We start from the raw sequence: 23,084 nt of genomic DNA on the forward strand, positions 1-23,084 counted from the left end.
GAGGTCCCACAGCTAGACCAAAAAGATCCATCTTGGTTTCAGATTGGGATTAGGCTGGAGTGCAATTCTTTATGCATTAAGTGACTGTTGGGAAATAGATTGTACTAGACTGCTCCACAAGTGATCCAAAACACAATCTATTTTCCAGTATTATCACACCCCAAATGGTCTTAAAAAGGTTCCACAGCCTTTACCATTTCCAAATCATTTAACTGATACTGAACAGGGAGACCAACACCATCACCCCTAAGCCAAGATTAAAGATAAATGTTCCATGGCTCACTTCAGTTGAGGGAAGGTTGCATTTCCTCAGAACTAGAATTAAAGTAAGCCACCTAAACAGGTCAAAGCTGTAATGGAAGATGCAATGCACTGGAACAGAGTTTTGGCCTAGACCACTGGTTCTTAACCTTGGGTTACTCAGGAGTTTTGGACTGCAGCTCCCAGAAGCCTTCAGCACCAGCTGTCCTGACTGGGGTTTCTGGGAGTTGCAGTTCAAAAACATCCGAGTAACAAAGGTTAAGAACCACTGGCCTAGGCTATAAGGAACAGAACAGCAGAGCTTGTGAAGCATCATAAACGCCACAGCAACATGGTTGCTACTACTGACCCAACTACTCTCCCTGGTTTTCAGACATATGGCAGAAATAATGGTTGTCTCCACCATCACTGGTCTTGTCACTTTAGCAAACAACGAGTTAAGAAGCGACCCAAAATCTCAAACAAACCCATGTCCATGTTTATGTACTTAAGGTTTAGTTTTCTGTGGTACTTAAAAACACAAAATTACAATGCATAGAAAAACAGTGAAATTCATAACATGAACTTTCTCACATCGTGCTCTTACCTGTTGCTGACTGTCACACCCAAGCATAAGCAAAAGAAAAGACAGCAGAGAAATGTTTAGAGTTTTAATGTTTAGAGTTATTTTATCTAAATAATCCAGATTATAAAATGCAGCAAACTAAACTAGTATGTTAAAACCCAAATAGTAATTCTGATTAATTTTATGAAGAGCAGGTAGATTATTATTTTTTTTTGGGGGGGGGGTCTACAATAAAAAAACCCCAGTATCCAGAATAGACTGATCTAGTCAGTTTTGAATCAGTTTAAACAAAGCTATTGAAGAAATTAGTAGCTGCACCAAATCCATGAATACATATTGAAAATATAACCTCAAGAATCAAGGTATGTCTGTTGAATCTACAAATACAAACTTTTTAGATGTTATGTTCATTTCCTCCAAGGACTCCACCACCCTTCTGAATACTTAAAGGTACTGTATATTAACCTTGTTTCTCTTATCTAAATTCCTGCTCCTCCAACTTCTAAAGATGTTGCTTGAGAGTCTTTCACCAAGCTTGCCACAACCTGAGAATCCATGGCTTCTAGTATTCCTTCCATCCATTCCATTCCTATCCAGAGTGACACCAACCTGCCTCAATTTGCTACACACTTTTGTTTTCAAGTTAATTCAAAACTGACAGGAAATCTAAACAGATGTCCTGGATCTCATCCATCTCAGTCCTTCATTTGTGACACAGGAAAAAACCTTTGACATCACTTTTAAGGGCTGAAGATGGATACGTTCACCATAAAGCACTACTGTGCAGATGCACTGCAAGACACCATGCAATACGCAAATCAATGCTTTGCTTTATAAAGCATTTATTTTTGTATGCATGATTATTGCATATAAAGCCAATAAAATAGATATTTCTTTCACTAGTATAGAACACCATGCCGTTAAACAGATATGGACACACCCACTGCCGTTGCTTCAGAAATAATCTACTCATTCCAATTATTCTGGACTGGATTGAAATCAGGTTGATCTGAGAGTAACCACCCTACCTGCCCCTTCACAGCTATTCTTACTTACTGCGCTGCGAAAGAAAGGCAGGGACTCTCTTAAGCTGTGCATGCTGTGATGGGCAAATTCATGTACAGTACTTTACAAAACGTACAATTAACACAGACAATTTACTTTGTTATATGGCTTGTTTAGAAACCTTAGATGTCCAAATTATAAGGAATGGTTTGTCTCATTATTTCCATCTTTATACTATACATTAGGGGGTAGCAACTAGCATTTTTGTTATACAGAGTTAGTTGCAGGCAGTAAGAAGCCCACATATTTAGAAATTCTACAGTCCTAAATAATCCAGATTAAAAATACAGCAAACTAAGCACTATGTTAAAAGATTGACTGAATCCCATTATATAATTTCTATGGTATCCTGTGCGTTAAAGGAGGAATGCTTTTATTTTCAAACTGTTACGGGAAGGGGAACTAACAGCTGGATACAACCCTCCACCTCCTCTCCTCTCCTCATAGAAAGCTATTTTAATAAACACTTTTTGTTAGCTTATTTACATTATGTGTTTGGATGTGTGCTGAGATCTTGAGGCAGGCAGGGAGGGATGGGTTAACTCTATTCATTATGACCCTCAAAGTCTGCTTATGAGCACCATTACACTGGTTGGATCTCACCAAGAGAGAGAAGGGTGGTGGATGGTGAGAATGAGAAACTAAAAGATTCCACTTTGGCAGATGCACTGTAGGCGAAATTAACGTTTGGAAGGCTGTCTTGCATTTCTTATATGCTCACAGTTGTGTCCATTCTGGAATGTAAACTACTGTACGTATAAAATACATGTGCAGTGGGTTATGCATTCATAGCACTCATGTGTTATAAATGGGATCCAGTAACAGCTCACATGTATTATATATATATAACACACACACACACACACACAGCTTTTTATGTATGTCATAAGTACTAACATGTTTACGTATTTGGAATACATTCCAATGTATTTAGATGCTACAAGGCAATTTTATTTGTCTAGTTTCTAGTCACATTTGGGAACCACTGGTCTAAAGAAATAGAGATTATATAATTTTACCTCGCCTTACTCCTTAAGCTTCCATCATTAAAAGTATTTAAAATCTAGAAAGAGCAAGCATACAAATATTTAAAAAGAATCAAACAAATGCTCCACTAAAAATGGTCAATGTCTTGGTCTGGTTGAAGAAGGACAGCAAGGATGGGGCCAGCCTATCCTCCTGGGGGAGCATGTTCCAGAGTCTGGGAGCAGCAACAGAGAAGGCCCTCACCTGTGCACCTGTGAAGGTGATGGCCTCCCCTGATGATCTTAACACCTGAGTAGGTTCATGTGACCCTTGAGACCCAAACCATTTAGGGCTTTATCGCTTAAACCAGCATTTTCAATTTGCCCGGAAATGGATCCGCAGTCGGTGGAATTGCTGTAACAGGGACATTATGGGAGCTCTGTAAACCAGCCCCATTTAACAATCTGGCTGCAGCATTTTTTATCCACAGAAGTTTCCAAATGCTTTCTAAAGGCAGGCCCACATAGAGCATGCTACTATAATGTAGCTGTACCGTATTTTTCCATGTATAAAACTGCCCCCTTTTCAAACACAAAATTAAGAAATCTAAGCAGGGCTTAACAAGTGGAAGGGGAAAGCAGGGATCAAAGTGCTGTAGGATTGCTTTGATCCCTGCTTTCTCTTTCTTGCTAAGTCTGCTAGTGGAGGGTAAAAGTAGGAATCAAAGTGCTTTGATGATTGCTGCTTTCCCCCTCCACTTTTTTCACAATAAAGTGCTTTCCCCCTCCACTTTCTTTGCAAGAAAGTGGAGGGGGAAAGCAGGAATCAAAGTGCTTTGATCTCTTCCCCTCTCTTTACAGTCAACCCTCGACTTACAAATGGCCCCAGTTACAAACATTTCAACTTACAAACCACTCTGATATAAAAATATTGACTCTACCTGCAAACTTAGATTCAAGTTATGAACAAAAAACAGCAGGAGGAGGGGAAAACGCAAAATTTGAACTTTCAGTAACCATTGACCAGTGAAAAGGGTGCCTGTCTGCCTCCTTGCTCTTCCCAGCGTTTTGAGAGTGGATTTGGAGACAGTCTTCAGACTGCCTGGTACTGCTTGCTACAGTGCTGTACGGACTGTATTTTTATTTTTAGGCTTTTTAAAAAAAATTGATTTTGGGATTTTTAAAAGGTGTTCCCTCCCTCCTTTGCTGCCCCCCTTTTCCCCAAATGGTGCTTGTATTGGCTTGTCTTGATTGAAAAGGTGCTTTTCAAGGTGATCTGTTGTCTGGTTTTCCCAGAAGGTGCTTGTCTTGGCTGAAAAGGTGCTTTTCAAGATGTTCTGTTGAAAAGGTGTCTGTTCCCTCCTTCCCTCCCTCTTTTCTTTCCTTTTTTAAAAACCTAAGTCATTTTAGGTTAAAAGGAAAAAAAGAAAAAATTCTGCCCCTAGTGGTAGGAACGGATTAACCGGTTTTGCATTAGTTCCTATGGGAACTAATGATTCGAGTTACAAACCGCCCCTCGACCTAAGAACCAAAACCAGCCGGAATGGATTAATTGGTTTTCAATGCATTCCTATAAGAAATGCTGATTTTTTTTGCTTTTTAAAAATTAATTTATAACACAAACATACAAGACAAATACAAAACACATAATCGGGGAGAATATTTTCCATATATCCATCTAACATATAATACTGACTACATAAACCATATTGCCCTACTAAACATCTTTAGGCCATATCCGTTTGATATATAACTCTGACTACATAAACCCCAAAGATTAACATACATAAATTGTCAATATATAAACTTAAACCTGTATTGATCTTATATTCAAGCCACTCAATTGCATAAACCAATTATAGTTCATAAGTTACTTAATATTTTCATGTTTCTAGCTTTTCATCAATACCTTCTAAACAATTGTGATCAGAATATGTAATCTAATTTAAGCATTATCTGTACTTATCAACCATTTAAGATATTCAGCAAGTAACTTTCCCATTTTGTTATATTTCTTTGCTCCATGTATGAACCAGGGATATAAAGTCTCTATAGATTCTTTCACCTGTGTACCCCTCTATCCAATACTTATCATAAACAATTCTAATTTCATCATAAAGGTAACTTAACCACACACACCTCCCCACACAAAAGCTCTAGGCCCGCTTAATACATTTCTGAAAGATCCCCACTTTTACAGGTAAAAAGACATTATAAAACTAGTCTTGTCTATATAATCAATATAGTAATTCACTCATATTTAAGCTCTAAATATATATACCATAAGAACCAAAGCATCTATTATTACTATTATTCACTAACCTTTATAGAATTCATAACTACATATGTTTATCTACCCTTTAGCTTCCCATCTAGCCAAAATTGCTCATAGTGTAATAACTCATATTGCTTTCTGTATGACTACATATCTCTTAAAACCAAGAAAATTTTCCATTTAATCCGCAGGTTACTTCCTCCCCCCTTTCATTTTTGCTTCTCAACCCCAGTATCGTACTTCCAAGATTGATTTCTTACTCTCCTTTTGCCAGTTTTAAAATGCCATCTATGAAATTTCTCCAAAGGCATTTTCTATACGATTTACTAATTTCCTCTCAATATAATCTGTATCTTGATTTCTGAGCAACACAGATCTATTTGACCTCTGATCATAAATTTCTGCCTCCAAATTCACCCATGTCTTCCCTTTAGCATCATTTTCCATCAGGATAAAATCCATGTGCTGTCCCACCTTGTCCCCACCCCTCCTCTTCTCATTTTTAAGTATTTCATTCTGCTTTTTTAAAAAAGTCTCCCTCTGGCTCTCTGGCGGCCGTTGTTCAATTAGTTCAAAGTAGTCAATCATTTCATCTCCCATCTCCTCCTTAGGAACAGTGGTCTCTCCCTCTCTCTCTGGTGATGATAGTTGTTCAGCTGATTCAGAAGATGCTGTCTGTTTGTCTCCTATCTCTATCATAGTGTCCAAGCCAAGAAGTATTGCTTTAATATCTGTCTCCAGTTCTGAAATTTGAGCCTTGAGATGGTTGATGAGATTAGATTGAAATTCCTGAAGACAGCATATCATATAAATCTCCATTTTAAAATCCCAAAGTCTCGCCCTTAAATTTTCATCCAAAAACCATAAGATTCAGACAGTCGAACATTGCTCAGCTTTCCCTCCTCGCTCCTTGGCCAGAACTGATTCAGAGTCTTACGGAGAACACTCTGGTCATAAAAGTGACTATTTGATTTATAATCCTCCTTTATGGCTCAGAGTAAGGTTCCATAAATTTAAGATGTTTGTAGTCCTTCAAGATTCTCAAACTTCTACTTTATAAGAACCCAGACCTTAGGAGGGAGGGTTAGGATGGAAAAGACAAGTTTCACTTTCTCAATTCTCAATTCTAACCAGTTATGACGTAGTAAGAAAACCCTTCAAAGTTTGCCAAGATCCTCTGCTGCTTAAGAGATCATCTCCATAATTAAACTTTCCAAAGAGAAACAAAACATCTGGTCTGTTACTTGCCATAAAAATAGCCATTCGACTTCTGTTCATGTAGTCAAATCATAAATCTTCCTTTCTCCCCTCTCTGGACAGCTATGCACCAATTCACCATGGCAATTTCACGAGTCAGTTGCAATTGAGGAAAGGAAACTCCTCCGAAAAAACAGATTGCAGTCTGGTTTCTCCGGCGTCTCCAGCTCCCCTGCTGCCAGCCCCACTGTCCTGTGGAAACTTGCCCCCCCTTTCTTGGGGGGTCCGCTGACTCGGAATAAAACTCAGGGGTTCTCAGAGCCCTGAGAATTCCCCTGTTCTTGCTGCCGGTTGCTCCACCCCTTTCCAAAATGCTGATTCGACTTACAAACTTTTCGACTTAAAAACTTCCTTCCAGAACGGATTAAGTTTGTAAGTCGAGGGTTGACTGTACTTCCATGTATAAGACAACCTTCAATTTTTAATCTAAAGATTTTAGACAAAAGTATTGTCTTATAAACGGAAAAATGTGGTAACTAAGGCATGTGCCACCATGGTGAGATGAGATTTCTCCAGGAATGGACATACCTCACATGCTAGTTTTAACTCTGCAAAGGCTCTCCTGGCCACCATCAAAACCTGGGCATCCAGACTCAGACATGAGTCCAGGAGCATCTCCAAAATGCACACCTTGTTTTCAGAGAGTTTTAACGCAGAATCCAAAATACATAGATAAGTAAATACCTTTATTATGACACATTATACATTCAGAACATATTTTGTGAATATACAGGCCAATATTCTGCTGCTTACCATACTAAATCTCACTAGAGTACAGTATGCCCATTGGATTAGTGGGGATTCGAGTCAATTCCACCATAAATTCTATTGATTTAAATAGGCATGTTTGATCTGTAGCCTACTACAATTTTAAAATAAGTCGTAGTTAGAGCAAGTGATTTTAAACTAATGGAATTTATAGATGAGTTGATTCCCCAAATCTCCATTGATTCAATGGGCCTACTCTACTGAGATTTACTATGCTTAGCAACAAGATTTTAGCCATAGTTTGTTTGAATACCAGTATTGCTATCTATGGATTTTGGATTTTGTTTTAAATCCATAAATGACTACAGCTTCTTTCTTTGGCGGAATTAATTTTAATAGTACAATGTTTTAATTGTGAATTTCTAAAATTCAATTATGTTCTTTCAGTAATTTTTCTTTTTCAAAAGCTGCAGGGGATGGCGGATGCAGTTTTATCACTCATCAACAGCTAAACAATCAAAAGGAAACAAGATGCAAAGACCAAGGTGGTGTTGTACTGCAAACATGACAAAGATTAAAACTAATGACATACAGAGACTAGAAGTAAGTCAGAACAAGAAACCAGTGACATGATCAGGTGAGGTCATGACTTTTCTCTATCAATATGCTATTAACGTATAATCAAAAGTTTTGAAATCTTAAATAGAAAGTTTGTGATTGAAATGATAGCAAGAAAACATAACAACCACCTTGTGGTCTGCACCTGGTAAAAACCTCTACTTATTTACTGCGAAAACCTGTTTTTTTTCCTCATATGTTGTTATAAATGCTTAATAGGGTTTTGCCTGAGAAACTGTTGCAAGTACTGATTTTAAAAAGAATGTTTGTTCAAAGGAACACTCTCCTTTTAGGTGGATCTAAAAAAGAAAAATTAAAAAATATCTTGCCTTTCTCGACTTACGAAAGGCTCTACATACGAACTTTTCGACTTACGAACCCGCTCAGTAGGAAATTACATACTCAACATACGAACTTCCCTCGAGTTACAAACAGGAAAAAAGTGCCTCCTCCCTCCCCTTAGAGCAGGGGTCTCAAGCATGCGGCCTGGGGACCATTTGCGGCCCCCCAGATGATAGTTTGTGGCCCTCGCCTTGCCTGTCCCCCCCAAAGCGCCCACACATCCTCTGCTGTCAAGAGTAAAAAAAAGCCTTGCCTCACTCGCCGGCTCTCTCCCAAGACAGCGCCTCTTGCACCCTCCATCTGGAACTGCAGCCTGCCAGCCAGCCCGCCTATCTGTCGGCTAAGGAAACTCCTGGGCGGCTTCCTCGGGCTCTTGCTCCGCTTGGTGGAAAATCTGATGCGGCCCAGCCTCACCCAGACTCTGTCTCTAGCGGCCCCCAGGTAAATTGAGTTTAAAACCCCTGCCTTAGAGGCTTCTGGAGGGGAAAAAAGGTCAGAAACTTAAAATAAATAAAAGAAAGTCACTTACCAGGCCTTGGTAGCCCCCGAACTGCAGGAAAAAGAGCAGCAAACAGATAAAAGCCAACACCCAGAAGGGAGCCTGGCAGCCATTTTGTGCTTTATCTGCTCCTGCCCCCTCCTCTCCCCGCCTAACAGCTGATCGGCTGGCTCTGAAGAGGCTTGTGGAGGCTTGCTCAGCACCTAAAAAGCCTGCCTGTGTGTCTTTGTGCTGAAAAAATCAGCACAACATGCTTTAGAACATGCTTTAAAATTGGCTTTGTTGAAAAAAAAAGATTTCAAAAGTGCTTTTAAAACTGTTCCCTGCCTCCCCCTCCTTTCCTGAACTTTTCTTGACCTAAGGGAAAAAAAGAAAAAACATTCCCCTCTAGTGGCAGAAGGCGGAATAGCAGCTTCCCAGTAGTTTCCCATTAGTTTCTATGGACGGAAAAGAGCAGATACGAATTAAATGGTTTTCAATGCATTCCTATGGGAAATGCAGATTCGACCTACGAACGTTTCGACCTACGAACCGCCTTCCAATATGGATTAAGTTCATAAGTCGAGACCCCACTGTAATCCTTAACAACCACTGAAGTGTCTTTATCAATATTGCTATAGCCCAGCACAACTTCCTGTCTGCTTATGGCTGTTTAAGGTAATAGATTATGGACATGCCCTTAGCTGAGCAACAAAAAGGAAATGAAGGTTCTGTTTATCTAGGTTACTTCCATTTACTTCCAAACTATGCTGTTTGGATATAATAAAAAGTCTATCAAACTAGGAAATAATAACTTACTGTTAACCTATTCTTTCTCTCACATCTATTGGCCATATGGGAGCCTCGAAACTGCAGTCAGGTCCTGAATTCAGTTACCGGTATTTTATTTCATTGTAATATTTAAGTGTTAAAGTTAGAACTCAGGATGATTATTACAATCCCTCCTGTTTAATCTATCTATTGAATTCTTCAGCTTAAATGTTCATTTGATACATTTCCCACTAGTCCCTCCCTAATGGGATGAACAAAAGAGAAAGTACTGTGATACTGTAAGACAACAAATTTATTTCGGAGTAAGCTTTCTGAAGAAAGTAGGAAAATGTTGAAGAAACAGATTGTAATTCAAATATGCTGATACTCAGATAAATTTGTTGGTATTAAAACTGACAATACTTCTGTTTTTGTTATATTTCTATTAATGTTAAAATAGACTAATGTGGCTAATTCTCTGAAAACGTCTACTCAGATTGTGTTTCAGAGAAAATTGCCATCTATATCGTACACAGTACTTTACAGCTCAAGTGAAAGTTTCAAAAAAGGATGCATCTTCCACTAGAGCAAGGCAAGAACTTTTAGCTGGAAGGAAGCGCATAGTGATGAGTATGGGTTGCATACTTAGCTGCAATGCTGAACTCAGTGATGCATATAAAATATGATTTTCTAGAACTTTAAAATGTTTTGCAGGTATACTTGTGTCCCAACCAGGTTGCACTATTAGATAGATGTAAATGTAAGCCAGAAAGTAAGCTACAGAGTGAGACAAATGTATCTTCTATTTATACGGTGAACAGCAGTTTTCGTTCTCAAGAATGCATAAGCCATATCACATATGCAGCTGGTGCTAAGCTAGTTTAAAAAACTGAGAGTCCACAAAGCTGCTATGTTAGATTGGGTGTTTGCTAACCACATGACCTCTCAAACACTATCTTATCACATCACAGCTTCCTCAGACTGACCACAACCATTCAAATCAGGCTCCACCAGCATAGATGCTCCATATCTGATATGTACTAGCAAAACCAGCAATTTTTAGCTGTCCAATAAGTTTGCTGACTTGTGGGAGGGCAAATCTGGTGGTCTTGTTTTACTGCATTTGCAAGATATCTTATGAGGAAAGCACATGATTTATTGCTCTGTAAGCATTAGCCACAAGCTGAAAAGCTCACTTTAAATCTGAGAGCTAACACACTTCCTTTTAGTGTCAAGCAGTGTTAGAAGGAGAAGAGGTTTACTTTCTACCATAATTTGGCTGGCATTCAAAAACTGTGCATGCATTTTTTAAAAATCTGTGTTAAACAAAACTTGTGTAAACTGTACATTTTTATGTGGCATCAAGTCACTTCCAACTTAGGGCAACTCTGACAAGGTTTTCTGAGTATACGAGATTTTTTTGGGGAAGGAGGAGGGGAACGCTAAAACCCACAAATGAGTTTCCATAGCTGAGCAGGCATTTGAAGTCAGGTTGCCTGAGTCTTAGATAGACACTCTATTCACTACAGCACTCTGGCTCTCAAACAGCATTTTTTTTAAAAAAATATTTATTTATTTATTGGATTTCTATCCCGCCCATCTAGACCAAAGGTCTACTCTGGGCGGTTGGAAGAAATGATCTAATTCCTAATCTTCTGAACTGAAGCAAAGCTTTTAAAATGCTTATCTTAGATTATCACAATGGGTGCACTTCAGAGTATTGAAAAAGCTTTATTTATGAAAGCCTGACAAGCATCACATTGGTTCTAGGAGCTGATGAGCCCAAGGACATGTACAATGAGGAAGATAACAAATGCTATAGTATATCTGCAAAGATGGTGAGGTAGAGATGGCCACTGCAGGTATTTGATGCCACCAAACACAGTAACTTTTGGAGCCTTTTATTTGGCTTGATGATTTGCAGGTACTGCTTGGCAGTGGCTTAAGTTCTGCTTGCCACCCTGAACAAACTACTCTGTCCTCAGAATCCATGATGCAAACTAAGACATTTAGAGAGAGCTGGAGTTTGTAGACCAAACAAAATTCAGAAGAGTTTCTCTTTGGACTTCAGCTTCCCAAATCTCCAAGTCAACATAGTCGCTGGCATGCTGGCTGGGGGATTTTGGGAGCTATAGTCCAAAAAATGGAACTGGCAAGCCTTGCCAACGACATGTATCTCTATTTCTCTTCTTTAAACTAAAATGTTCTCAAGGTAGTGGTGGACTGGATAACAGAAATAAACCCAACTGAAAATAAGATATTTATAATGTATAGTTAAGAGGTTTAGGAGCTGGTGGTCATCTAATTTTGGAATAGTCTATACTCTTCCAGAAGGACAGCTTACTGAACCTGTTACTGTAGTTCTTCAAGTGGTCATTTGTGAAATAAACATTGGATCTCTTTGTGCCTGTGTGAAACTCCTGTTGGTAGATGCCATCAGACGTAAACGCTTCTGTGCGATGTAGGTTGATACCATTGTAGAGGAACAGAATCTGTTCAGCTAGCAAGACAATTTTCTCTCTCCTGTCCCACAGCAGGTAAGCTTCTCATGCTGTTGAGATCAGTACTGAATGTACTGAATTACTCTTGTAGGTCCAAGATGAGACTTTTTAAGATTTACCCAAAGGTTAAGATCCGACAGCAGTCTTAAGCTAAAGGTAACATACTTTAGGGCATTTTCTCTTAACTTCTGTTTGTGTGTTACATGGGACCAACAATTAGGCAATCATTGATGAATGGGAATATACTGATCCCTCATATCCTGAGATAAACGGCCACTGGAGCTACGAATTTGGTAAATATTCTTGGTGCCACTACCAGGCCAGCATGTGATCAAGAGACCTTGAAAAAGCAGCATCAGGCACACCATTTGCTTCTGGAAGCTCAGGTGATTCTGTCATTGCCAAGAGTTCCTGAACAATGGGGATCTGGCATTGTTGTTCACGGCACCCTCTCTTTTAGGTTGGACCACCAGAAAGTGTGTGACACACCGCTGTTGTAAGATATGGTCTAGACTAGAGACTAAACCAGTTTAATATATAGTTCAGTGTTTTATTGATTGATTGATTGACATTCAAAACACAAGGAAAAACCTAACTCCTACACTGCTCCTAATTTCATTCTGGACACAACTCAAAACTGCTGTTTTTGACCTACGAAGTCCTAAGCAACTTGAATGAAGTCGTAGCCATCAAATGGACCACTCATGCTTTTAAGTATTATCTACTGGGTGCTCCATTCACTTTGGTGACCGACCACGCCCCTTTGCAGTGGCTACATCGGATGGAAGACTCTGACTCTAGGTTAACCTGATGGTACCTTGCTCTGCAACCTTACTCAAGTAAAGGAAGAAGGCAAGAGATAGGAGTGACAGAAAAGGAATTAAGTAAACTAGAAATAAAAGAAGAGTCTAAGGCAAATCAGGCAGGAAAGGAGGAAGATAAGGAGGGAGAAGGAGGGGATGAGGCAGGAGCATGTTGGAGAAGAGAGGAGAAAGGAGAGGAAAAGGAAGAGCTAGTAGAGTTGATCCAGGAAGATCCTTGGACAGGAGAGTGGTTAGAGTTCAAGGTGCCTCGTGACTACGCCGAAAGGGAATGGAGGCAACAAATGTATAGAAAGCAACCATATTGAGGGGAGACTGAGGAGCGAAAGCAAAGGAAGGAATATAGGGCGTGGGTGAAGAGAGAACAAAGGAGAGAGAGGCAAAAATGTATAGTGTTTCCCGAGAAGTCCCGTGGGCCCAGCCCCTTCAAACCCCGACAGAGAAAGATATATGGCTCAACAATGGGGGAACTGTAGGGAACTACGATGTTCCATCTACAAACTTGAAGTGGGCTGTGAACACACCAGAGTTGATGGGTGCCAGACCCAAATGGACCCAAGAAGTTAACAGTTATTCCCCGTTGTCTTACCACGAAGAGGTACCCAGTTTTAATAATGTAAAGACTTTTGATTTGTTGTTGAAGTTGGATGAGAACAAACAAGATCAAAAAATCAAATAAGCCATATTAAATAATAAACCGATTTTATTAGAAGAATTGGGTGTGACAAATTCTTCTTTGGACAAAGTAGTGAAAAGAGAGGTAGATGACAAGTGGCACAATCACAAGCGAGTAACATGTTCCCGCTATAAAAGTGCATTAAAAGCCTGAAAAGCAGTGACACTTTTTAGAAACAACCCTGACATTAAGAGAATTACACTGGTCCTATCATGATGTACCCTTTCACAGATTGCTGCCTTGTTGTGGCGAAGGGGCTTGAGTATTTCAGAGAAGCTATGGGCTATGCCATGCAGGGACACCCAAGACGGACAGGTCATAGTGGAGAGTTCTGACTAAACATGATCCACCTGGAGTAGGAATTGGCAAGCCACTCCAGTATCCTTTCCGAGAAAACTCCATGGACAGAAACAAAAGGCTAAAAGAGATGACACTGGAAGATGAGCCCCTCAGGTCAGAAGGCGTCCAACATGCTACTAAGGAAGAGTGGAGGACAAGCACACATAGCTCCAGAGCTAATGAAGTGGTTGGACCAAAGCCGAAAGGACGCTCAGCTGCGGACGTGCCTGGAAGTAAAAGGAAAGTCTGATGCGGCAAAGAAAAATATTGCATAGGAGCCTGGAATGTAAGATCTAAGAACCTTGGTAAGCTGGATGTGGTCAAACAGGAGATGGCAAGAATAAACATTGACATCCTGGGTGTCAGTGAACTAAAATGGACGGGAATGGGCGAATTCAATTCAGACGATTATCATATCTACTATAGTAGAAGAAATGGAGTAGCCCTCATAGTCAACAAGAGTGGGAAAAGTTGTACTGGAATACAATCTCAAAAATGATAGAATGATTTCAATACGAATCCAAGGCAGACCTTTCAACATCACAGTAATCCAAGTTTATGCACCAACCACCAATGAACTGACACCAAAGAAAGACGGTGTTCTCGTTATAGGGACTGGAATGCTAAAGTAGGGAGTCAAGAGATAAAAGGAACAACAGGGAAGTTTGGCCTTGGAGTTCAAAACGAAGCAGGGCAAAGGCTAATAGAGTTTTTTCAAGAGCACAAACACACTTTTCCAACACAAGAGGTGACTCTACACATGGACTTTACCAGATGGGCAATACAGAAATCAGATTGATTATATTCTCTGCAGCCAAAGATGGAAAATCTCTATACAGTAAGCAAAAACAAGACCTGGAGCTTATTGTGGCTCTGGTCATCAGTTTCTTATAGCAAAACACAAGCTTAAACTGAAGAAAGTAGGAAACACTACTGGGCTAGTCAGGTATAATATAAACCAAATCCCTTATGAATACATAGTGGAAGTGAAAAACAGATTTAAGGAACTAGATTTGGTGGACAGAGTGCCTGAAGAACTATGGGTGGAGGCCCGTAACATTGTACAGGAGGCAGCAACAAAAACCATCCCAAAGAAAAGGAAATGCAAGAAAGCAAAGTGGCTGCCCAACAAGGCCTTACAAACAGCAGAGTAGAGAAGGGAAACAAAATGCAAGGGAGATAGGGAAAGTTACAGAAAAATGAATGCTGACTTCCAAAGAATAGCAAGGAGAGACAAGAGGGCCTTCTTAAATAAATGGTGCAAAGAAATAGAGGAAAATAATAGAAAGGGAAAAAACAGAGATCTGTTCAAGAAAATTGGAGATATTAAAGGAACATTGTTGTGCAAAGATGGATATGATAAAGGACAAAAATGATAGGGACCTAACAGAAGCAGAAGACATCAAGAATAGGTGGCAAGAATACATAGAGGAATTATACCAGAAAGATTTGGATGTCCCTCACAACCCAGATAGTATGGTTGCTGTCCTTGAACCAGACATCCCGGAAAGTGAAGTCAAGTGGGCCTTAGAAAGCATGGCTAACAACAAGGCCAGTAGAGGTGATGGCATTCCAGTTGAACTATTTAAGATCTCAAAAGATGAGGCTGTTAAGGTGCAACACTCAATATGCCAGCAAGTTTAGAAAACTCAGCAGTGGCCAGAGGATTGGAAAAGATCAGTCGACATCCCAATCCCAAAGAAGGACAGTGCCAAAGAATGCTCCAACTATTGTACAATTGCATTCATTTCACATGATAACAAGGTTATGCTCAAAATCCTGCAAGGTAGGCTTCAGCAGTATGTGGACTGAGAACTGCCAGAAGTACAAGCTGGATTTCGAAGGGGCAGAGGAACTAGAGACCAAATTGCTAACATGCTGGATTATGGAGAAAGCTAGAGAGTTCCAGAAAAACATCTACTTCTGTTTCATTGACTACACAAAAGACTCTTGAGAGTCCCCTAGACTGCAAGGAGATTAAACAGATCCATTCTGAAGGAAATTAACTCTGAGTGCTCACTGGAAGGGCAGATCCTCAAGCTGAGGCTCCAACACTTTGGTCACTCATGAAAAGAGAAGACTCCCTGGAAAAGTCCCTGATGTTGGGAAAGTGTGAAGGAAAGAGGAGAAGGGGACGACAGAGGATGAGATTGCTGGACAGTGTCATCGAAACTATCAACATGAATTTGACCCAACTCCGGGAGGCAGTGGAGGACAGGAAGGCCTGGGGTGCTCTGGTCCATGGGGTCATGAAGAGTTGGAAATGACTTAACGACTCAACAACAACAATCATGATGTAACAAAGACATGCACCCCCAGAGCTTGATCTACATTCTTTAGAAAGTAAATTTCATAAAACTCCCAATCCCAGATTATCTCTTTGTTTAGGCAACCTGAATTATTCATCTGGGTGCAATTACTTAATTGTTTACAATATTATTTCTACAAGTAGAAGAGTTTAAAAGCAGAGCATTTGCTCTCCAGCAATCTTCATTAAGCCCATCTTGTGTTAGTTCAACAGAAGAATGATCTGAAGCAAAGATAATCAAGATCTGTGCATTAGGTTGTTAGAACAGAAATATCAGATGGGTGATAGCATAAGGTGAACAAAGATAGCAGCTCTGATGCTGAAGAAAAGAAGTATAATTGTTTCACAATAAAAAACTTTCCTATCTGAGCAATCTATACAAGTATTTATGGAGTGGCAGCCTTCCAATGAGTAAATGCCACATCTTCAAAAACATGTTTACATACAATTTGCTTAAGAATCACTCACTTTTTATGAGTTCCTGTACTCATAACACAGGACCTTCAAAACAAAAGCAACTATGCTTAAGATCTTATGGGCCCTCAACTACCTACTTAACCATGCAAGAAGCAAGTGCTTGAATGAGGTACAAAGAAATGTTGCGGTAACATGTTTGTATCCCCTAAGACAGACCTGGACAAAGTGCAGCCCTTGGGCCACATATGGCCCGCGAGCTGCTCCAGTCTGGCCCGCCGGTCGTTGCTCCTGTCCGGCCCGCCCATCACCGCTGAGTGAGCCGGAAATCCGGCACCGGTCACTCAGCACGGCAGTAAGAAAACTCATGAAATCCGATGCTGGGATCTCGCGAGTTTTGACTGTTACTCTTGAGCCGCAGGCTGTGGAGCCTGTGGCTCAAGAGGCCGGAAGCAATCCTTGCACAGGCGATGTGATGATGCATCACGTCACCTGCGCAGGATAGAAGACAGTCGGAGAGAAGGCCGCGGGGGAACAGAGGCCAGGTTAGTTAGCTCAGTGTCAGGTCCCCCCCGCCGTGGTGAACGAATTACAACGCTCACATAGTTAACTCCCTAAAAAATTAGTTTGTTCACCGCAAGGCCTCACCCAATGGGTTTCATTTTATTTTTAAGTAAAGTTGGTTCAGCGCCCCGAACACAGTTCAAATTTTTCATTTGGCCCCCTATAGAAATTAATTGCCCACCCCAGCCATAAGAGAAATATAAATCAGATATGACTGCCAATGGATTTACAACATGAAAGCTACTTGTATAAAGAAATGTCATAAGATCAAGAGGCACAGAGCCTGCATAATGAAGAATTACTACACAAGCAAAAATAACATACAAGACGAACTTTCACACAGATGTGCTGATCCAGTTTTTTTTTTTTCTGGAAACCACTATTCCTTGCTTCTGCCTCCGAAGGTATTTTGTGGTCTGTCAGTGTAGTCTGTGGGCAGCCTTATCAATTGTAGTCGTGTATACCAGTCCTGTAATCTATGTAACACACTCGTTCCTTGCCATATCCAACAGGAAACCAAGATAGCTGCTTGGGAATATGGAGCATACAAAGAAGAAGCACAACAAGCACACTAATACAACTTAGGTGGATGATAAATCATTCATGCTCTGGGAAAGAATACAAATGTGAAAATACGTATTAGCATGGTCAACTGCCTCCTTTTGTCTGGACTGGGTGGGTCATGTAGACAGTTTCAGCTGACCCGTTCTAGACTCAATTTGAACCAAGGATGGTGCAATCAACTCTTCTTGAAGATGTCTCTCTTTGTATGCTGGGACCAAAGGTGGCAAAGAAGCAAAAATAGCTAACTTTTATGTCAGATTGCATCACTATACAGCAGGTGTTCTTTGCACGTCCCCATTTCATAGTTCTCACAAGGCACTAAAGCATTTCCAAACAGTTGAGGACTTGCCTTCATAGGACACACCCTGACTCAAAAGAGTTTTGCAGTTTGCTAAAGAGTAGATGCTCCCTATTAGAATCTTTTTAGGAAATGCCTCCCTAGTTCAGTCCAAAGTATAAGAGGGTGCAATGGCCATTGTTTGCGTCTACCACATGCAGTGTCAGTTACACAGAAAAAAAAACGGTAAGCCACATTCAATTTACAGAACTTGTAATTCCGATCTTGGTTTTCTGCAGATTCCAGTCACAGTTGGACTTCTACCATAACTTGTACCACAAGCGGCTACCCAGTTATGATCCCTGTCTTGTCCTCTCCTGATGGAAAATGGACAAAGTCATAACTACTGTATTTTGACTTTGGATGCAGCAATTTTAAACAATGATGCAGCTTTGTAATCTAACCAGTCTTCCAGAAATGTCAGCTTATTAAGTTATTCTACTGCCTACCACTCTTTTCCCAAGTATTTTACCCAGAATGATCAGCTGTAACAATTTGCACTAGTGAGTTCTCATTATGTGACCAGCTATGCACTAACATCAGATGATAAATTAATTAGGAAAAAATATAAATTTCTTTTAAATTGGAAAATGGAGGACGAACAGGTCAAAGAAACAATGGTTCAATGGGCAAAAATTTTTGGATATAGTTTTGACTTTGAAAAATGGCAAAAACTGTGGTCTAGAAACTATAAAATGCCAATGGCAACATCTTATAAAGAGAATTTATATAAAATGTTTTATAGATGGCATTTACCATCCGATAGATTAGCTAAAATGTATTCTAACAGGTCAAGTAAATGCTGGAAATGTCATAAAAAACTGGAACTTATCATCTTGGATGGACATGTGATAAAGCAAAAAAATTTTTTGGAAAAAAGTACATATATGGCTTGTTAAAATAATCAAAAAACATGTAGATTTTAAGCCAGAACTCTTTCTATTAGGTATAATACCAGAAAGTGTTGATAAACAAAATGTATAATTAATACTGCATATTTTAACAGCCGCAAGGATTATATTTGCACAATACTGGAAAAATGAAGAAACACCTACAGAACAAGAAATAATTCAAAAGATATTGGACTGCACTGAAATGGATAGACAGACACTGAAAATCAAAGGAAAGAAGATACAGAATATTATCAAACATGGAACTTGTTTTATCAATGGTTAGAAGCTTGTTGTATAGATTAAGAGCTTAATATATATTATAGTTGTATTAACAAATGAAACTAAGATGAACCCAGGTGACACGACGTTAAATACTGTAAGCATAGATGGATTAATAATAATAATAATAATAATAATAATAATAATAATAATAATAATAATAATAATAATAATAATAATAATAATAATAATAATAATAATAATAATAATAATAATAGAAAATTTTTAAAAAGTGTGCTGAAGTCAAGATATACTATATCTACAACATTCCCTCTGTCTATCAGGAAGGTAACCCAATTAAAAAAGTGAGATCAGATTAATGTGGCAGGATTTGTTCTTCACAAAGCCATGTTGGCCTCTAGTTATTACTACTGTACATTGTTTTCTAAGTGCTTGCATAGTGACAGCTTAATAATCTGTTCCAGAAATTTCCAGGGATTGATGTCAGGCTGACTGGTCTGTAGTTTCCAGGTTCCTCCTTTTTGAAGATAGGAACAACATTAGCCCTCCTACAATCATTTGGCACTTCACCCATTTCCCATGATTTTAAAAAATGGACAGGGCTTCTGAGAGCTCTCCAGACAGCTCCTTCAAAACTCTTGGATGTAGCATATTTGGCCCTGGAGAGCTGAACTCGTTCAAGTTAGTAAGGAATTATTTGACTGTATTCTCGAAGGCTTTCACGGCTGGGATCCAATGGTTGTTGTAGATTTTTTGGGCTGTCTGGCCGTGTTCTTGAGGTTTTTCTTCCTAACGTTTTGCCAGTCTCTGTGACCGGCATCTTCAGAGGACAGGAGTCAGAACTCTGTGCTCTGGTGCAGTTTGTGGGATAGTTGAGTATTTACAGTTGTGGGATCAGCTTTTTGTCCTTTTCAGCAGATTGAGTGATTATGGTGATCAGCGTGTTTTTTTGTTGTGGGTGTATTGTTGTGATAATCTCTTAGGAAGAAAACCTCAAGAACATGGCTGGCCCACCCGAAAAACCTACAACAACCAGTTATTTGACTACTTGTTTATCAATCTCCAGCTGCAGTCCTGTCCTCTTCACTAGTCCTTCGTATTTGTCTGGAGGGTCATAGTCTGTCCTTCGGGAAAAGACTGAGCTAAAATAGGAATTGAGCACTTCGGCCTTTTCTTTGTTGTCTGTTATCATTTTTTTCATCTCCACTGAGTAGCTGAGGTACTCTTTCTTTGTCTTTTGCTATGCACATACCTGAAGATTTTTCTTTTTGCTGCTTTAGTGTCTCTAGCTAACCTCAACTCATTCTCAGCTTTTGCCCGTCTAACTGAATCCCTGCAATTCCTTGCTCCTTGTCTATACTCTTTCTTTGTGGCCTTTCTCCCTTTCCACTTCCTATATGAGCATTTTGTTTTGATTTTGTTTTCAGGTCCTCTCTGAGCTTTTTGTGAGGCCACATCAGCCTTTTTGTTTGGCTGTCTCCCACCTTTTTTCCTATTTGGAAAAATAATTAAAAAATAATAATAATAGTGTGTCATAAAGTTGATTACAACGTATGGTGACCCTTTCTAGGTAGAGAGTACTCAGAAGTGGTTTACCCTTCTCTTCTTCAGGGGGAGCCCTGGGACTGTGCAGCTTGCCCAAGGCCACATAGGCTGGATCTTCTAGGAGGCACAATGGGAAATCAAACTCCCAACCACTTAGTGACTATTAAAGTGACACAATGATTACAGGTAGTACTGTTAATAAAGCAAAGCAAGATCTCTTGCAGTTTTTAATTCTTAAGAGATGGCCACAGATAAGTTCCAGATGTCCCAGATATTATTCCTTTTCTTTTCTTTTCTTTTTTGCACAAAACAGCAACACAGTATGCAATACACCTTCAACAGAAATCTATTCTACTGAGTTCAAGCAAAACCAGCCATAATGTGTACTACAGTATTATGGAACAATGATAATCTTTGCACAAGAGAAATGATTTATAAATGTGTTTTGCATTTCTGGTTCTCCTCATATTCCACTTTTGTTTCTCACCACTGTTCATGTAACAGTGGAACTCAAATGGTGTGCCTGAGCATAATTATAAATAGCCTTCCTAACTGTCAACATTTTATAACAAGTGCAATATTAGATGAATTTAAAACCTTATCAATTAAGCTGAAAGTTTTAAATTGAATTTAAATACAGGTACTGGTACTGATAATCATAGTACAAAAGTAAGGGGGGGAATCCTTCAAAAATTACTATAAATGGCTGACAGGGGTAATGTAATTATAACGGGTTTCCACACAATTCTTGCAACTAAATGCAGTTTTCTTCTTTTAAAGTCCTAGTGAGGCTTTCTGTCGATCTTGAGAAGGAATTATCAAATTATTAAATGGAAGAAGTTAAAAATGCTGGCACTGTAACTATACAAATTAAGCAAAACCCCCAGACTGCTTCAAGGTACTGGAAAGAAACACACAATGATTAAAAAATGATTTTTTTTTACTTACTTCATGATTCAGCTCTGCTATCTGATCTTTCAGTTCTCTAATATACTGACTAGAGTCAGAATTATTAAGCTGCCCCTGAATTTTCCCTTCTTCTTTCTGTTCCAGAAAAAAAAAAGAGAGAAAATTTGATCAGTGCTCTAGCTCTACTACTTTTGTTATTGTTACATTTTCTGGATTCAGGTATTTCCACATCATGACAGTGATTACTGATGTCTAATCCATATACACTTTTCCTTTCAGCATTGCTGGGCTTAGGGGCACCAGACCCCTGTGTAGTTCAAACTCCATGTATAACTCATATGACAAACAAAACAAAACCTAACAAAAAACCTAACAAACCAAAAACAAAGCATAAAATCTGAGACTGGCAGTTTGTTGGTGCAGGAAACACACTTTTTGAAGGGGCCCTTAGGGGCCATAAATGGCGGGAAGAAAAACTCGGCGAAGGGAGACAACTGGTGGTCGTGGTGGACTGTGAGGAGAAAATAAAAAGAAACTTTTATTCTTCTTTTTTTAAGGGAAAAATTGGACTGGAAAAGAGAAATATGAATGAAGAAATTGATTATCTGCATATTTTGTTTCAAAAATAACCAATTCTTCGTGGTGAAGCTCTAGAAGTGAGACCTCAGCAGCGGAAGAAAAGGAACTGAGGTAATCGCTAGGACTGGTGGACTTTGCAATGAAAGTACCTGTGGGTGAATTTGTGAGTGAGGAGGGAGGTGTAAGCCCTGACATCTTAAAGAAGGCCGCATCCAGAGAAGCTCGGGAGGAGGAGAGGGAACTGCCTACCCTTTCCCCAGCTGAGAAAGTGAAGCCCCGTGTCAGAAAGAAAGCAGGCTTCACTAAGAAAGGGCAAGCAGAGGACGTCCAGTGGACAACAGAGGGCCTGATGACTGCTAGTCAACTAAAGAGAATGCAGAAGAAGGAGCCAGAGATCATCAGAGGGACCCCTGAGTGCCAGCAGTCGTGTGACCAGCTGAAAGAGCTGGTAACGACCGGACCAGTCTACAGCACACCTGACTACAGCTGGGAGTTCACCATTGTCGCAGATACATCGAGCATTGGACTTGGAGAGGCTCTGTGCCAAACAGATGACAACGGGAGTGTGTAAGACTTGGACTTTGTACTTTATAGCGTAAAAGGGACTCAGATCGTGGATACTGATACCTTGCCTCGAAAGCCAAATGACTGATGGGGGGATAAACAAAGTTGGTAATGTTATCATAAATTTTCTGTTTGTGTATAGTGATGAAAAATTGAAGACTGATGGACTGAGCCATGGAGAATGATTCAAGGACTTTTTAAAAGAAACCTGAATGGACTATGGGGTAACTAATTATCTATGTAAAATTTTCCTGATTATGTTATATTTCTGTAAGGTTGAAATGTTAAATGTAGTAAGTATAAATGATAAGGTAAAGTATATTATTAAATTGTATTGGAATGCTTAGTGTAATAAGATACAGTGGTGCCTCGCTTAACGAGTGCACCGTTTAACGAAAAATCCGTATAGCGATCCCTTTTTGGGGATCGCTATACGGATCAGCCCCAATCGCCGCACTCGCTTTGCGACGATTGGGGCTCCGGCGGCCATTTTGGAGCCGCCGAACAGCTGATTGGCGGCTCCAA

General features: G+C 39.7%; 1 protein-coding gene and 2 long non-coding RNA genes across 11 annotated transcripts in view; 2 read left to right on the plus strand and 1 right to left on the minus strand.

Moving 5' to 3' along the window:
* Positions 1-14,911, plus strand: part of LOC144588633 (uncharacterized) — a 38,568-nt gene extending 23,657 nt beyond the window's left edge. Inside the window, exons 2-3 of one of the 2 annotated variants that reach the window (XR_013544265.1) lie at positions 7,564-7,733; positions 11,736-14,911. This is a non-coding gene — a long non-coding RNA (uncharacterized LOC144588633). Of the gene's footprint in view, positions 1-7,563 lie in introns of both variants that reach the window. The other variant, XR_013544264.1, reaches the window with a different exon arrangement.
* EVI5 (ecotropic viral integration site 5) overlaps positions 1-23,084 on the minus strand; it is a 123,207-nt gene that overhangs the window by 27,671 nt on the left and 72,452 nt on the right. For 7 of the 8 annotated variants that reach the window (XM_072997950.2, XM_020807136.3, XM_078391762.1 and 4 more), the window contains one exon: positions 21,456-21,551. In XM_072997950.2, the coding sequence (XP_072854051.2) occupies positions 21,456-21,551 (96 nt within the window). Of the gene's footprint in view, positions 1-847; positions 18,147-21,455; positions 21,552-23,084 lie in introns of all 8 variants that reach the window. The other variant, XR_012086501.2, reaches the window with a different exon arrangement.
* LOC144588634 (uncharacterized) lies at positions 18,146-22,786 on the plus strand. The gene is made up of 2 exons (XR_013544266.1): positions 18,146-22,562; positions 22,702-22,786. It is a non-coding gene; the product is annotated as an uncharacterized LOC144588634 (long non-coding RNA).

This window comes from Pogona vitticeps, chromosome 4, assembly GCF_051106095.1.
Source record: "Pogona vitticeps strain Pit_001003342236 chromosome 4, PviZW2.1, whole genome shotgun sequence".
NCBI lineage: Eukaryota > Metazoa > Chordata > Lepidosauria > Squamata > Agamidae > Pogona > Pogona vitticeps.